The following is a 17,514-nucleotide window of genomic DNA, read 5'->3' on the forward strand; positions in this document are numbered from 1 at the left end:
GTTAGTGGGGATAGGTTAATTGGTTAATCCAAATTGCCCATAGGTGTGAATGTGCGAGTGAATGTGAGCGCAAATGGTTGTTTGTCCCTGTGTGTTAGCCCTGCGACAGACTGGTGACCTGTCCAGGGTGTACCCCACTTCTCGCCCTATGACAGCTGGGATAGGCTCCTGCGCCCCCCGCGACCCTGAAAAGGACAAGTAGAAGCGAATGGATGGATGGATGGATGGATGGAATCATATAATATTGTAGGTAATACCTATAGTATTAACTGCTGATTGGTTTTGTATTCTGATTTCCCTTTAAATTGATTTCTGATATCAGGAAACAGCTATAAAGTTAACTGGTGTTTGTTTTTGTGTTTGTTTTGGAATATTGATTGTTTTAATTGATTTTGTTATCAGTTGGAATCAATTGGAGATCATCCTGATCTTTTAATTATCAGTTAACACTCTTCACAAGTGTGAAGCAAACTGCTACTACCCTCAGGATGTTGAGATAATTTGGTACAACAAGGATCCAGTCGCTCCACATCCTAAGCCACTGAACCACAGTGTTCTGTTGAGCCACAAAAAAGTCAGGACATGACCTTCTCGCTGTCAGGTGTTTTCTGCCTCCAGGCAGTGCTCAGGGACTCTGGGAAAAGGCTCACATGCAGTGCCCGTTACAAAGAACTTCACCCTGAATGCAGAAGGTAAGTTATTAAAAAGAACTCGGGACTTGTGACTTTGCTAGAAATTATGCTGGACAGGAATGCAGATTTTGTGGCTTTAACAATCTTCTGATATTTTGATAAGCAGTCACATAGGATGCCCAAAGACGCTAGTTCTGCACTAAGGTTGGCATCAAAGAGGACAGAGTTAGTAAAAGCAGAGGAAAAGTGAGCAGCGGTCAGTGAATTTATCATGTGCAACTAACACTCAGGTCCCTCGCTGTTCAACTCAGCATTACACACTGCAATATTAAACATCACTGGGAAATGATCCGATATCCCACAATGCTTGATTTCCATAATACAAACATCCAGACCATATGACAGCACCAGATTGAGTGTGTGACCTTTTTCATGACTTGGATCACTCACCCACTGAGTGAGATTAAAAGTGTCAATACAGGGAGTGCAGAATTATTAGGCAAATGAGTATTTTGTCCACATCATCCTCTTCATGCATGTTGTCTGACTCCAAGCTGTATAGGCTCGAAAGCCTACTACCAATTAAGCATATTAGGTGATGTGCATCTCTGTAATGAGAAGGGGTGTGGTCTAATGACATCAACACCCTATATCAGGTGTGCATAATTATTAGGCAACGTCCTTTCCTTTGGCAAAATGGGTCAAAAGAAGGACTTGACAGGCTCAGAAAAGTCAAAAATAGTGAGATATCTTGCAGAGGGATGCAGCAGTCTCAAAATTGCAAAGCTTCTGAAGCGTGATCATCGAACAATCAAGCGTTTCATTCAAAATAGTCAACAGGGTCGCAAGAAGCGTGTGGAAAAACCAAGGCGCAAAATAACTGCCCATGAACTGAGAAAAGTCAAGCGTGCAGCTGCCAAGATGCCACTTGCCACCAGTTTGGCCATATTTCAGAGCTGCAACATCACTGGAGTGCCCAAAAGCACAAGGTGTGCAATACTCAGAGACATGGCCAAGGTAAGAAAGGCTGAAAGACGACCACCACTGAACAAGACACACAAGCTGAAACGTCAAGACTGGGCCAAGAAATATCTCAAGACTGGTTTTTCTAAGGTTTTATGGACTGATGAAATGAGAGTGAGTCTTGATGGGCCAGATGGATGGGCCCGTGGCTGGATTGGTAAAGGGCAGAGAGCTCCAGTCCGACTCAGATGCCAGCAAGGTGGAGGTGGAGTACTGGTTTGGGCTGGTATCATCAAAGATGAGCTTGTGGGGCCTTTTTGGGTTGAGGATGGAGTCAAGCTCAACTCCCAGAATACTGCCAGTTTCTGGAAGACACCTTCTTCAAGCAGTGGTACAGGAAGAAGTCTGCATCCTTCAAGAAAAACATGATTTCCATGCAGGACAATGCTTCATCACACGCGTCCAAGTACTCCACAGCGTGGCTGGCAAGAAAGGGTATAAAAGAAGAAAAACTAATGACATGGCCACCTTGTTCACCTGATCTGAACCCCATTGAGAACCTGTGGTCCATCATCAAATGTGAGATTTACAAGGAGGGAAAACAGTACACCTCTCTGAACAGTGTCTGGGAGGCTGTGGTTGCTGCTGCACGCAATGTTGATGGTGAACAGATCAAAACACTGACAGAATCCATGGATGGCAGGCTTTTGAGTGTCCTTGCAAAGAAAGGTGGCTATATTGGTCGCTGATTTGTTTTTGTTTTGTTTTTGAATGTCAGAAATGTATATTTGTGAATGTGGAGATGTTATATTGGTTTCACTGGTAAAAATAAATAATTGAAATGGGTATATATTTGTTTTTTGTTAAGTTGCCTAATAATTATGCACAGTAATAGTCACCTGCACACACAGATATCCCCCTAAAATAGCTAAAAGTAAAAACAAACTAAAAACTACTTCCAAAAACATTCAGCTTTGATATTAATGAGTTTTTTGGGTTCATTGAGAACATGGTTGGTGTTCAATAATAACATTATTCCTCAAAAATACAACTTGCCTAATAATTCTGCACTCCCTGTACTACTGTTCCAGTCTCACAGCAAACATAGATGTTAAAATCACCAGGAATTAATTCCAATTGTAATGAATTATTCACACATTTAATTAATTATTTAACGGTGTAATTAATTAATTCATTTTGTCACTCCTGGCCCTCCATAAGATCCATGCTTACATTCTGTCTATACCAAATCAAATTCTAACTCTACTGTCTGAAGGATACAGCTGATTGTGCTCTGCGGGTAACATTTTCACTCTCTTCTGTTGTCCAAGTCTTGTGCAAACTATAGCCTCGTGTCGTGGCACTCAGTGTGGCCTTCTACTACTGTTGCCCATTAGCTTCAGAGTTTGTTGTATTGTTCATTCAGAGATGCTTTTTGGGGCAACAGTTTAGCTCAATGACAAAAAGTTTCTGATTTCTTGTCATAAAATATCAGATGTTAAAAATAACAGAAATGTTTTTTGTTTTTTTTAAATTTCCATAACCTATAAAACTTTGGACTGTACAATGTTTAAACATGCACCCCTCCCCTCCCCCAAAATGAAAAGCAAACAAAAAACTTTTTCCCGTGAAGACAGATTATCAAGACCAAATAAGACTAAAGCAAATAGAAACACAGTGTGAGGCTGATAGGATCTGAGTGTTAGAGCTTCTTTAAAACCCATTATCAATAGTTTTAAATCTCATGTAAAGAAGAGGGCAAAAGATAACAATCCACACTCTTTTTTTCCTGAGAGATGTTTTTAAAAAAATTAAATTTAACCAATGAAAACATATGAACACACACTTATAACAGGCACAGTGAAAAAGCCAAGATTGCAAGGATTGTGGAAAAAACCAAAACAAAAAATCTCTCGCCAGGTACTTTGGGATACATTAAAGGGCTTTCTAAGAGCGCAAAATATGTCTTATTCGGTAAACATAAATAAAAACTAAAAACACCAACACAAAATGACTTTAGTTAGCTAATGAAATCAAAGAAATAGATCAGCTGTATGCCTAGGATTAAATACCAAAACAAAAAACTAAATTATATAATAAACAGTTGGACTGCATTTGACCTCCTTTTGACATAGTTGAACATCAGCTTTTGAAAAAGTAAAAGTTTATTTTATATGCATAGTGACAGACCCTGTAGGGCGCTATCCAACCAGTTGAAGTGTATCCAGGCCAAACAACATGTTACAAAAGTCAGAATGAACAGATAGCTGCAGTTAAACATTCTTTCTGCACTGACCAAAAGTATGAAGAGAAGAGTAAATAGAAAAATGGCATGAGACACTCACAAGGCAGCCCCCTGAGCAGAGGTGGACAGTAACAAGGTACAAAAATTTGTTGCAGTACTTAAGTCGAATTTTCAGGTATCTGTACTTTACTTGAGTAGTTGTGTTTTTTGACTGCTTTTTAATTTCACGCCCTACATTTTAAACCAGTGTCTGTAATTTCTACTTACATTTTTAAAATAGACTCCTTACTTTTGGTTTAACATATTTGAGGGGAGTTATTATTTCATGTCACTGTAGGCCTTCAAATACCAAACCGATTTGAGCCTAAACAGTAAGACATGAAAGGCAGTCAGCGGATGTCGCATAAAAAGAGGCAAAACTGGGTGCTGTAGTCAGGGGTTAAAGTGGGACGGTATTTTTTTTTTTGTTTATTTATTTTTTTGTACAACATTGGTGTCCAAAAGTTGCAGCTGCGGTACTTCGGCATCTAGATAGCACTACTAAAGACGAGCAAACACAAAGGGAGTAACATGTGGTAAATCATTTCAAATGCAATGCTTCTATCAGCTCAACGAACATCAGCAAACACACAAACTGTTTGTGTGCAGTTTGTCACACAGTGTGTTGCTAGCTCAAGGTCCAAGGGAGGTCACAGGGAGAAAGAAGGAAGTTCAAATTTCAAATGCTGAGGGATGCCAATTACTCAAGAACTGGACCAAAAATTAGTGACAGCACATCTTATGGAGTGATGAATTCAAGTTGCAGTCATCCTGCCTGCCCTCCTGGACTCCTTTGAGCCTTGGTTTCAGTAACAGATACCAAATAAGCAACCACTTCTTCCAGCACCAGGCAGGGCATCACCCTAGGTCAGGGGTCGGCAACATGCGCGTCTTTAGTCCTTATAGTGCGGCTCCGCGTGGTTTGGGAAAATAAATTAGAAGTATTTAGCTAAAGTGTATTTTATTTATGTTAGTTCTTTTTTAACTTGTAGTTCTAGAAATACAAAAATAAAATTATATTCTATTTTTTTATTTTTTATTTTTTTTTCCCCGATATTTTTATTAAAGTTTTTGCATCGACTTTTACAAAAGACAAATTGAACAATATGCCGTTTTCTTTTTAAAGAACATAAAGCAATATAAGACATACACTCCCACCTCATAATTATAGCAGTACCAGTGGGTGTACAAACAGAAAAAGGAAAAAATCCAATCTAATAATACTAGTAACAAACCCTACGGTACAAGACAACAGTTCCTGAGTGTCTGTGTGGAGATGTGGAGAGTATCCAAAACCCCCACCTCCACACAGACACATAAAGACCAAAACACACAAACAAACAAAAAAAAAAAAAGAAAAAAAAAAGAAAAAAAACCCCCCACACATGATAAATGGTCAGCTTAGTTATAGGGATAAATCAATTCTGTTAGAGAAAAGAAATATGTATAAAGTAGTTAAATAAATATCATCATAGAACGCAGGCACAATAGAATCCATATACTTAAACTTAGGCCTCTTACTTGAACATAAGATAAGAAAAAATAAAATATGATAGAGTCTGAGCTGGCTAATTGGGAGCATTGCGAGACCGCAAAGTCTGAACATGATCAAAAAAGGGTTGCCAGGTCTTAAAAAATTTGGCCGTAGACCCGCGCAGGGTGAATTTAATCTTTTCGAGTTTGCTAAAATGCAGAACGTCTCTGATCCAGATTTCCCAGGATGGGGCAGAAGGGGACTTCCAACATAGCAATATTCTGCGTCTTGCCAATAAGGTGAGAAATGCGACCAGATCCGCTTGAGGCGTCGGCAAGGCAACTGAATCAGGAAGAACCCCAAACAAAGCAGTTAAGGGCACAGGTTGGAGGGTTAGCTGGATGATCTTAGATAAAATCAAGAAAATATTAATCCAGTATTGTTTGAGGGATGAACATGACCAAAACATATGCATTAAAGAGGCAGGTGTTTGATGACAACGGTCGCAGTCAGGGCTAAGATTGGGGTATATTTGAGCTAGTCTGGCCTTAGTCCAATGTACACGGTGCAGAATCTTACATTGAATCAGCCCATGTTTGGCACAGAATGAGGAGCCATGGACCCGGTAAAGAATTTTATCCCAAGAGTCATCCTGAATCACACACCCCAGATCCTGCTCCCATGCCAATTTAATAGCCAAGATTGAAGAGTTGCCAAAGGAACATATTCTCCCATACAAACAGGAGATCAGGCCCTGTAATGAGGGCGGAGGCAATAGAAGGTTATCAAAGTCATGATAAGAAGGTCTAGATGGGAACTGAGAGGATTTCTCCTTAACAAAACTCCGGATTTGTAAATAGCGAAAAAAGTGACTTTTTGGAAGGCCAAATTTCAATGAGAGCTGTTCAAAGGAGGCAAATGTATTCTGAATGTACAGATCAGAAAAAGACCTGATACCCAAAGAGGCCCACAAATAAAAAGCACCATCAACTAACGAAGGCTGAAAAGAGGGATTTTTCAAGATGGGTGATTGAAGGGGAAAAAAGGTCAACTTAAAATAACGACGAAATTGATACCATATTTTCAAGGTAACTTTGACAATAGAGTTATTATAAGAGCCTGTACTCGAAGGCTGCTTTTGGGCATAAATCAGGGCTGGTAAAGAGGCTGAGACACAGGAAGAAGTCTCCAAACTGAGCCAGGCCGGGGCATTATTCGTGTCTTCCCCCTGTAGCCAATACCTGAGAATACGAATATTACATGCCCAATAATAGAACATAAAGTTTGGTAAAGCCATCCCCCCCATCTTTTTCGGTCTTTGAAGATATGTCTTGTGTATTCTGGGTGTTTTTTTGTTCCAGATAAACCCAGACAGAATCTTGTCTAATTTAACAAAAAAGGAAATTAGAATAAATACAGGGACACACTGAAAAAGAAAAGAAAATCTGGGGAGGATATTCATTTTAATTGTATTTATGCGCCCTGCTACAGACAGATGGAGTAGAGACCATCTGTCCAAATCCTGCCTAACTTTCTCCACAAGTGGGTCGAAATTAAGCTTGAAAAGAGCATGAAAATGACTTGTAATTTTAACCCCTAAATATGTGAAGTTGTCTGATACAACTCGAAAAGGTAGTGCTGTGCACTGATATTTCTGTGCAGCAGCATTCAGGGGAAACAGTTCACTCTTGGCAAGATTCAGTTTATAGCCAGAAATAAGGCTAAACTGTTCAAGTATTGAAAGTACCAAAGGGAATGAGGATGCTGGCTCTGAGATATAAAGAAGCAAGTCATCTGCATATAAGGAGACTCTTTGTTCTATACCATTTCTAGAAACCCCGGTGATACCTGGGTTTGATCTTAGCGATATGGCTAAGGGCTCAATTACAATTGCAAATAGCAACGGCGACATAGGACAGCCCTGCCTGGTCCCCCTAAACAGAGGAAAGAAGTCAGAGCATGTGCCATTTTATTATTATTCTATTATTTTTTCATCACTCAAAATAAGCGTCATACCCGCCAAAACGCCGTGCATTTATCGAGACTTTCAACCCCAGGTAGGCCAATTATGGATCTTCGGATTATGTCAGCAGCTATTCTCCTCCGTGAACTATGTTAAAACAAACACCGCTCACAGATGACAGCTTACAGTCCTGCGTAAAGATGAAAGTGACTTCACACAGCCCCGATTTGCAGACGCTGTGCGCAGAGGTTCAGGAGCAGAAGTCCCATTGTAAACACATCACGGCAGACCCGACGATGTTTCCATGAACACGCTTTTCAGCATCTCTTTATTGACCACTTTTCACACACGGTTGCTGTACGCATACAGCCGGCTGTAGCTTTTCAGCTCACAGCCCGACACACACCAACAACAGCATAGAGAGCACAGACGTTAAGTCCCCTGGAGCGGTGCTGCAGACCACGCCCCGCCACACACATTAACCAGGTAAAATACATATTTAGGCAGAATTTTGCAAATATCTATTTTCCCTTTTTTTTATTTTTTATTTTTTAGCAACATGGTACTTTTTTTCCAATTACTTTTTAAAAGCCAGGCCAAGGCTTCAAAAGCCCAAAGGCGATTGTCACGAAATTAATGTATTGAAAGTGCTTAATTAGTACTTATTGTTAAGGCTGGCGGCTCACAACAGTTTTTGTTTGCTACATGGATCATTTTAGTTCAGCTGGGTGTCTTTCCTTTTGTTATATTTCGTTAAAAATGTGTTAATTACATAAATAGAGGCCAGAGATGGCGCGATATGGCAGCCTCGCTTCTGTCAGTCTGCACCAGGCCAGCTGTGGCTACAACTGTGTGTGAATGTGAGAGTGAATGAATAGTGGAATTGTAAAGCACTTTGGGTGCCTAGAAAAGCGCTATATAAATGCAATCAATTATCATTATTATTATTAAATAAAATATAATTTTCTCTGTAGCACTTCATGGATTTCATAAGCAACACACCTTAGTTTTTCACACAAAGCATAAAGGTAAAAAGCAATATATACAGTGTTATCTTCATTTTAGATGTCAACAAGTATTTGCGGCTCCCACTGTTTTCTTTTGTGTGGAAACTGGGTCCAAATGGCTCTTTGGGTGTAAAAGGTTGCTGACCCCTGCCCTAGGTGAATATGAGCAAGCCATGAAATTCTTAGGAGAACAGCATGGATGCCCTGTATTAATACCTGTTTCTGTGCAAATCTTGCCGCGAAACCTGAACCCGTGAGGTCTATTCACATGTGTGCATGCCACTACTGGAAGTCAAAAGCCAAAAATGCCTGCTCTGTTGACTGCTTCTGTTCCCCCTTGCCTAAATCTGTAAATAAACTTGTGGAACCTTTACAGTGCTTTGTGCTCGGGTGACCTTTCTACTAATTTATGACACGTTCTTCATAATTTCATTTCATTTCATTTTTCATTTATTTATTTATTTCACACTTGGTACAACAATTCAAACAAACCAACCACACTTTCTATCAAAAAACACTACAACCATGTGTGAAAAGGAGCAGGAAGAAGAAAATATTCTTATTAAACCCTGCCCCCTAATTCACAACACAGCGATCATCCTGTGTTTCATACTCAGTCAGCATCTGCATGGTGTTACTCTGTATCACGTCTGTGATATGTATGTTATGTATGTTATCTGTTATTTCAGAATGCCATTACAGATCAGTAGTTGTTACAACACTTCACTCACTGCAACCACATTTCCTTCCTGGATTTTGGTAAAATATTAGGAAAACATCAATACTTACAAAAAATAACTCTTCTCTCTCTCCAGTGTTAGCATGAATAGAATGGAATACACATTTGAAAACTAAAAACTTAAAAAAACTACTACTTGCTTTAATTTTGAAGACAGCACCTGGTGCTAAACAAGTCTGTGGATAAAAAAACAACTACATCTTAAGTATCTTAAAATTGTTTGAATTTTTTGACCTGTAGAATTTTTGCATGATCAACTTTTTGTGCTTTTAAGATATCTGGAGACCAAACAGAAGGGGCTGGTCATGGGTGTTGGTATCTGTGCTAAGTGGGAGGGGCATGGGGGTTGAGGGGGTGTCTATTTAACAGACGCTGACTCTGAAAATCTTTGCAGTGAGTCATGGGCTGTTCAAGAATTCTGACATGGACACTGAGTGTCCTCCTGAGCTGGATGTGTGTGGATCAAGCGGTGGCTGAACCGTAAGTTTAAGTGTTCTTTATAAAGAAAAATAGAATTTGTTTGCTTTGTGACTTTGTGTGTAACATTTGTAGTTAAAGTTTGCACGAGTACTGGTTTGGGGTTTCCTTCTTTGTCAGTGCTTTAAGCGTTCATCTGTCTGTGTCTGCAGGCAGTACCTGGTGGCCATTCCTGCAGTTATAGAAGCTGGAGCTGAGACCAAATTCTGTGCAAGTCTTCTGCAGCCCAGTGAGACTGTGGTCATGACTGTCACTTTGATGTCCAGAGAGGAGAATACAACCCTGCTCACACATACATCCAATGAAGATTTTCATACTTGTACTCAGTTTAAGGTGAGCTCCCCAAGATGGGTTTTGATTCACTTGGTAATTTCTAATATAAAAAAAAGAAGACTGCAGGTGAATACAGTCAAGTATTTTAAACACAGCATACAATTATTTATTTATTCTTATAAATAAATAAGAATAAATAAATAATGCGCCTCATTCTCTCAAACACTTCTCTTAAAGGCTCCTTTAGTGGAAGGAGAAAAGATTCTGGATTTTGAGGTGGAGGTAAGAGGAGACACATTTCACTCAAAAGAAGTGAGAAAAGTCATGATCAAAGCCTACAAGGCCAGGACATTCATCCAGACGGATAAACCCCTCTACCTCCCTGGACAAACAGGTAAGAGTGAGCTGATGACCCATCAGAGCTAGATGGACTTATTCTGATACAGATTCAGCCTCTTAGTATGGCTGCCCCCAGCTGCTGGGAGACCCCCCCCCCCTTTTCCTGGGTGTATTTAACTTCCACCATGAACACGTCCCTTTCACTCAAAAACAAAAACGTTTATTTCTATAATTTCCAGATATTTTGATAGCATGTCAAGCTGAACTATGATAATTACAAACTATTGAGCAAGTTTTGAAAATGTGAATTGAAGTTAGTCTGGCCATGTTTGTACAAATCACCGAAACTATTTCCAGCAAACATTCATTCATTCATGTTTTCTTTTTAGAATAATCTAAACATTAAATAGATAAATAAAAATGTGTAAAAATACAGCAGTGCTGCACAATCCAAGCACTCTCTGTGTCACCAACACTTTTGAAACACATTATTGTCTTTGAAACACTTAGATTTAAATCTTTTAAACTGTTCTGCTTTTTTAAAACACCTTCTGCCTTCAGTCTGAACAAGTATGCTACAAACTGTTTTTCTAAATTGTTCAGCATTATGATTCTATGATAAATGCAGAAGCCTTGAAAAAATTCATGGATGCTGCTTCACAATGCAGATTTTTATTAACTATAAATTATTTTAAAAAATACCTATTAAATGTATTTAACAGTTTATAAAGTGACTGACTTAAAGCACTACAGACAAAACATAACAGTTGTAGCTGACTGAAGTTTGGCTTTTTGTTATTTCTGTAAAGATACCCCTTGTTCACAAACATATCCTAATATGAGTTTGCATCCTCTTATTGTAGCTGTCAGGAAAGTCTGGTACAGTTTGAAGGTGCAAATACATCATTAACATTAATATGGACCTTTTTGTTAGGTTACAACTCAATATTCTGATTTATCCTATAAAGTTCTTTAAACTCTGACACCGTTTAAGCCAGCTATCATTTCTTTACATTTTGCTTCGGAGAAGTCAGATTCTCATCTGCTGTGTTTTTTTAAAGTGCTCTCCGGGCTTTATGAAAGTCTTTTGCTGCAACCTGATATCACAACAAGGCGTGTATAGACATGGCAGTCCACCATGTCCATTTCACGCTTTTCCTCTACAAAGGATATGAGGATGAACAATATAAAATATATACACATTTAATTTACTTAAAGCTTGTTACGAATAGAAGCAAAGAGAAAATGATGTTAGTACTACTGCTTATTTGGCAGTAATGATGTTGGAGAATGTTTCAGTTTCATTTCTTGGTCAGGATTTATTACTCATTAAGGTGTAAAATCTTTGAACTTCTTCCAAAGTGCATTTCAGGGTTGTTGCGCTGGACCCCAAGTTGAGACCTGTCAGTCAGCTGGTGAGTGTTTCTGTCTCTCCTTTCCTCCTTGACTTTTATCACTCTGAGTTTATCAGTCAACTTGCACTAACAAATCAATAGTACAATGTATTGTCTGTCTTTAGTAATTTGTTTTTTTACTTATTCTGTGATAACTCTAACAAGCAAACACTTGGAGTATACAAAATAACATAAAAAAATCACATACTGTTGAAATTCATTTTATGTTCAATTGTGTTACGTGTTTAATATTTTTGAATTTCTACCAAGCCTGCAGTTGGATAGAGACATTGGTAGGACACTGTATGAGAAAATCATTTCCTCTAACAATTTTCTCACTTTTGTTCGTTTTGATTTTTTGCCTTTTAGTGCAACATCATTGAACTCGAGGTAAGAAAATATCCACACATCATTTTCTTTTCTTTTTTACATTCAGCATGTAAATCTAATAGATTTGTTAAGGGTCTAAACGTTCCTTAAAGCCAACAGCACAACAAAGTGCAGCAACTCTGAAATTTATATGCTGATTCTGATATCAGTGTTTTACCGTGGGACAATTTTGTTGATATATAAACAGTATATATTGTGTCAGGTTATTTCTTACACCTTTACATTAAACACACAGCACTGATAATTAAACTATTTTGTATAATTACAATACAAACAAGTAGAAGAACAGCTAAATGGGAGCCTAACCTTCACCATAACATATCAAAGCTGGATAGAGAAGAACATGGTGCTTTAGCAGAAAACTAAAAGTATAGCTTCAAACATTAGTCCACTGAGGGCACTCATTGGCTACAGTCATTCCAATTTCAGTGCGTGACATGAAGGTGGGAAAGATGGGAACTACATGGAAGAAATAGAATATACCAAAAGATCAGGAGGTTTAGGAAGCTATACAACATTATATTATAAGTAGAATGTAAGAATAGCTCAAGTATTGAATCGGTTTTTCAAAAGGCTGAAAATCATAGACAGCATCAAAGATGTCTGTAGCTGCTGTGATGTTGTCTCTAAATCTGTGAAATCCCATTATGAAGCCTTGAGGTGAGCAAAAATCTGCATCTGCACAGGATCATTATCACTGTATTATCATCTGTCATGATCCTGTCATGATCCTGGGTTTTTTTCCCCAGCATTTTCCATTTTCCTTGTGTTAGTTGTGGAGTTTCTCTCTGTTTATATTTATGTTCATAAGTCGCTTTAGTTTTCTAGTTATCTTTAGGGTTCTCTTGGTCTTGTCTCTGTTTCCTCCCCAGCATCTCCTTTGTTATTGTGCCTCCCCGTGCAGTCTTTCATGTCAGGTTAGGTGTGTTAAGTTCTGTCTCTCGCTCTCAAATTCCCAGTCGTGTCCATGTTTTTTCCTGTTCCCCAGCCATGTCTCCGTGTCTCTCTCACTCCACCTGTTGCCTGTGTTTCAGTGAGGACAGATTATTAGCAAGAATGAATATGATTTATTGCTGAATAAATCGGAGCTTAGACGCTGTTGGTGGAGATGAAGGTGTCTTGAATGGAGCTTGAGTGATGAGAGGTGGGGATGGGGATGAATTGGATTGCACAACAGCATCTGCAAAGGAGAAAAACAGATGCACAGTGAGATTTAAAGTATGCGCTATGAATGCTGATTGGCCTGGAAAAGGCTGGAGAAGGTGATTGGACTAGACCAGTGATGACACAAACAGCTTGGAAACGTGGGAAAGTGGAAGTACAAAACTCGAGATTCCCAGCACCTGGAAGCAGATAGATGTGAGACCATCCATCTTCCTTGATGAACTTGCGCATAAGCTTCATTTACTCAGTCTGCATCTTAGTGTGTGTTTCTTGTACTTCCTGTTTTACTTTGATAGTCTCCTGTCTCAGCATGTTCACTTTTGCCTCCCATCTTTTTTGTTAGATTACGTTTAGCTGTGTTCCCACCTTCGTTTGCCCTTCGTTTGTGTGTATTTATGTCTGCATCTCCCCTCTGTTTCTTGTCACAATCTTGCTCATTCCCTGGCTGTGTGCTCTGTCTGTTTCTTTGGTTCTAGTTCATTCTTGTTTTTGTTTTGTATTGCTTAAGTCCAGCAATAAACTCATAAATTTTTGAGTTTAGTTTTTGTCTGAGAGTTTGTGGTTTGGGTCCTCCATCCTGTCTGTTTCACAACACCATATGACATAACCTCTTAAGCCCCAATGCCAAACCTATCTCCTGTCTTTTGCCCCCTTATCTGGGGCGTATGGGCTTAAGAGGATAACCACTTTGCCAAGTTCCAGAAGAAGACCCAAATTGTCACACTTAAATGAAAAGAAAAAATTAGGATTTCCAGGAAACGTTTGATGCACAGATGACACACAGATTGAGCTGTTTGGTCACAATGACAAGAAGTATGTTTGGAGGAGTTAAGCTTTCAAACCAAAGAACACTGTACGAGCTGTCAAGTAGCAGTGATAGCATCACCTGTTTTGCTTCTCCTGGTACTGGTACATTGCACAAACCAGATGAAATAATGAATGAGGTTTATTGTATCTCCAAATTCTTCAACTTCACCTTTAGTGAATAGCTAGACAGCTGAAACTTGGACACAATTGACTGCTCCAACAAGACAATGATCACAAACACAAACTAAAACTGAATGGATAAGGCAGGCTTACATTACTTTCTGAAAGCCTTGTTCTTAATTCTATTAAAAATGTCTTACTTCAACCTTAATTCTACCAATTCTGCTAAGAAGAATGGTCAAATAAATGACCTGAAACCCTGCCTCTCTTCTCTACTCCCACTCATCTCTGCTATCATTCAACTTTAACAACCTCCTTCTAATCTAACCTCCATTTCTAAAATACTTGAAAAAACGGTGCAGCTCAACTTCTTTCACACCTGGTTAATAATAATATCTACAAGAGATTTCAATCTGGTTTTCACTCATGTCACAGTATAGAAACTTGCAGCACTTATGTGGGTTTATATACAGTACCAATGGATAATAACCAAGGTGATGAGTAATTTGGGCTGGTATCAGAAGAATAGGAAGGACTCTTGGAGCTCTGGTACATGAATGACAGAGAAACAAAACACAGTTGTGTGGCTTTAAAGTAACTTTAGTAATTTAAGCCATTTTAAGATTTTTTTCAAGAGATTTTTGTAACCAACACAGAATTACAACATAAAAATTTCCCCCCAAAGTAGCAAAAAAATAGAATAAAATAAAATTGTGCAGAAGTAAAGAATTAGTCTTTAAAGTCCAAATGGTACCGATGGGGCCCATGACAAATGGGTGCATTGCAACAGAGTCCATCCAATGAGAAGTGCGTGTGTGTGATTGTCTGTCCTACTGCACTACTTGTACAGCAGAGAATTGTAGTCCATCAATGTGTATATCGTCCCCTAGGATCTGGGATTGGCTCGCCATCCAGTGAAAACTGGAACACTCTGGGATCTGTAATCGCTGAACTGGTCCTTGGATTCGTCCCATATAAAAACCTGACCTATAAACAATGGCCAAATATATGTCACAACCAATTTAAGAATAACTCTCACAAATTACAGTACTGTCACGCTGCAGTTACTACTGTTCAGATCAGCTATCATCAGTTCAATCATTATCAGTTCAGGCATGTTGTACAACATTAAAATATCAAGGTTCAAAGTTCACAGTATCAATTTTCAAAATTCACAGTTGTAACCTTCAGTAAGATTCAAGATTTTCCACAAGGCTTCAAATATTCAGGAACTATAGTCGCCACTTTTATGGTAAACATTCATCACATCCATCAGAAATAAACTCACTGTATATATAATCACAAATAAATAAATATATTACTCCCTTGAGAAATGGAGCAATATGAATGCTTATCAGATCTGAACAAAATACAAATAATCAATTTCAATAACATGTAAACACAAGAACTCAGTCTGTAAATAGGAGTATTAAAATAGATGTGCTTAATCCACCTTGTACCATAGGCCGTCTAGTACACGTGGAAATGCACTAAAAATTACCTCAAAGTATTCAATACTGTGTGTAGTAAAATAACTTGTTTTTCCTTTTTGTTTAGGATGATTTCAGGAACTGGATTACAAACTCCTTTACTTAAAGTTACTAATAATCTTGTAATCGGAGCTGACTCTGGTCTTCTCAACATTCTCATCCTTTTGGATCTGAGCTCAGCCTTCGACACAAACTCTCACTACGTCCTTCTGAGCAGACTTTCCTCTCTTGGCATCTCTGACACACCCCTAGCCTGATTTCAGTCATATCTCCTTGACCGCTCCCAGTTTATTCAAATTAAATCATTCCATTCTCATCTATTGCCAGTCACATCTGGTGTACCCCAAGGGTTAGTCTTAGGCCCTCTTGTCTTCATAATATACATCCTCCCTCTTGGTACCATTTTCTGTGAATTTGATCTTCACTTTCACTGTTTTGCTGATGACGCCCAGTTATATATCTCCTGCAGACCTGGTTCTTCCCTCCCAGCTTCTTCCCTTACAGAATGCATATCTGAATTGAAATCCTGATTCAGCTCTAATTTTCTTAAGCTTAATGAGGAAAAAACTGAAATCCTTCTTATTGGCACTAAATCCAACCTTTTGAAGGCAAATCATTTCTCACTCACTACTGATGACTCCAGAGGTTTTCCCTTCACCTCATGTTAAGAGCCTTGGTGTCATCCTGTCCTATAAATCTCACATCAATAATCTCAATCGTTCTGCCTATTTCCATCTACGCAACATCAGCAGATTACGTCCTTCTCTCTCCCACCAGTCTTTGTCCATTCTTGTCCATGGTCTCGTTACCTCCCGGCTTTGCTACTGTAATTCTCTCTCACACGGTCTCCTCCAAAAGTCCCTCCACAAGCTTTAACTGGTTCAAAACTCCACTGTCCGCATTATTACCAGAACCTCCTCGTACCAGCACATCACCCCTGTTCTTCAGGAACTTCACTGGCTCCCTGTGAAATTCTGGATAGTGTACAAACTTCTTCTGCTCACCCTCATAACCTTGCTCCTGCTTACCTTTCTGATCTGTTAAGCACTACCTCTTCTGCCTGCTCACTTCGATCCTCATCTTCTATCCAGCTTGCTGTGCCTTCTTTCCGCCTCACGACCATGGGAAGCAGAGCTTGCAGCTGCTCTGCTCCCACATATAAGAAACATTGGTTTAAATCTAAACTCAAAACCCATCTGTTCAAATCTGTATATTCACTGTGAATCAATTGTTTGCTAATTTTATATTGTGCTTTTGTTTTTATTGTTCTTCATTTGATCATTGTTCTGTTATTTGTTTTATTGTTGTTTATTTGTTGTTTGTTAAGTGTCCTTGGGTGTCTTGAAAGGCGCTTTATGAATAAAATGTATTATTATTAAATATCCACCTGGAATTATACCAGAAGATTCTTGATGGCTACCGATTAGAGAAAATACAAAATAATTTATTTTTTCTGTATAGTCATCTCAACCTGGAAAAATAACAGTCTACAGAAATAATAATAATAAATAAAAAAAACGAAAGTCACTATGACATTTTTCCCTATGATAACTTTATGTAACATTTTGATCACAACTTTATATTGCCTATACTGGAGACCAGATGAGATGCAGTAGTCCAGTTCTCTCTTATACCAGGTTATTAGACTTTCATTTGTTTGTTTTTCACTCAATAAGCAGAAATACAAACACCAATATATGCACCAGACAACCTTTGGGGTTCACCAACATATTCTTTAATATGCAGACAAGTGCAAACAATTGAAAAGGTTAAGTTGTACACGTACTTCTCTTGTATTTAACAGAATCCCAATAAAAACAGGATTGGACAGTGGTTAAATGAAACATCCAATAATAAAATATTGCAGCTTTCATACTCCTTGAACTCTGAGGCCCATGAAGGAACGTACAAAATAATTGTCTCTGTGGGTGAAGATAAATTTGTTCACAAATTCAAGGTGGAAAAGTATGGTAAGTCAGGTCTTTAAAAAGATCTTTT

General features: G+C 38.6%; 1 protein-coding gene across 1 annotated transcript in view; it reads left to right on the top strand.

Annotated features, from left to right (window-relative positions):
- Positions 1-3,899: 3,899 nt before the first annotated feature.
- LOC146674724 (alpha-2-macroglobulin-like) overlaps positions 3,900-17,514 on the top strand; it is a 36,435-nt gene continuing 22,820 nt past the window's right edge. The window contains exons 1-7 of the mRNA XM_085398187.1: positions 3,900-3,976; positions 9,457-9,542; positions 9,692-9,872; positions 10,050-10,206; positions 11,514-11,566; positions 11,915-11,935; positions 17,321-17,486. Coding sequence (XP_085254313.1) covers positions 9,463-9,542; positions 9,692-9,872; positions 10,050-10,206; positions 11,514-11,566; positions 11,915-11,935; positions 17,321-17,486 — 658 coding nt within the window. The 5' untranslated portion in view covers positions 3,900-3,976; positions 9,457-9,462. The remainder of the gene's footprint in view (positions 3,977-9,456; positions 9,543-9,691; positions 9,873-10,049; positions 10,207-11,513; positions 11,567-11,914; positions 11,936-17,320; positions 17,487-17,514) is intronic.

Source organism: Rhamphochromis longiceps, linkage group LG3 (genome assembly GCF_057381845.1).
Source record: "Rhamphochromis longiceps isolate RC_006_pf linkage group LG3, R_longiceps_female_GT1.1, whole genome shotgun sequence".
NCBI classification, from domain to species: domain Eukaryota; kingdom Metazoa; phylum Chordata; class Actinopteri; order Cichliformes; family Cichlidae; genus Rhamphochromis; species Rhamphochromis longiceps.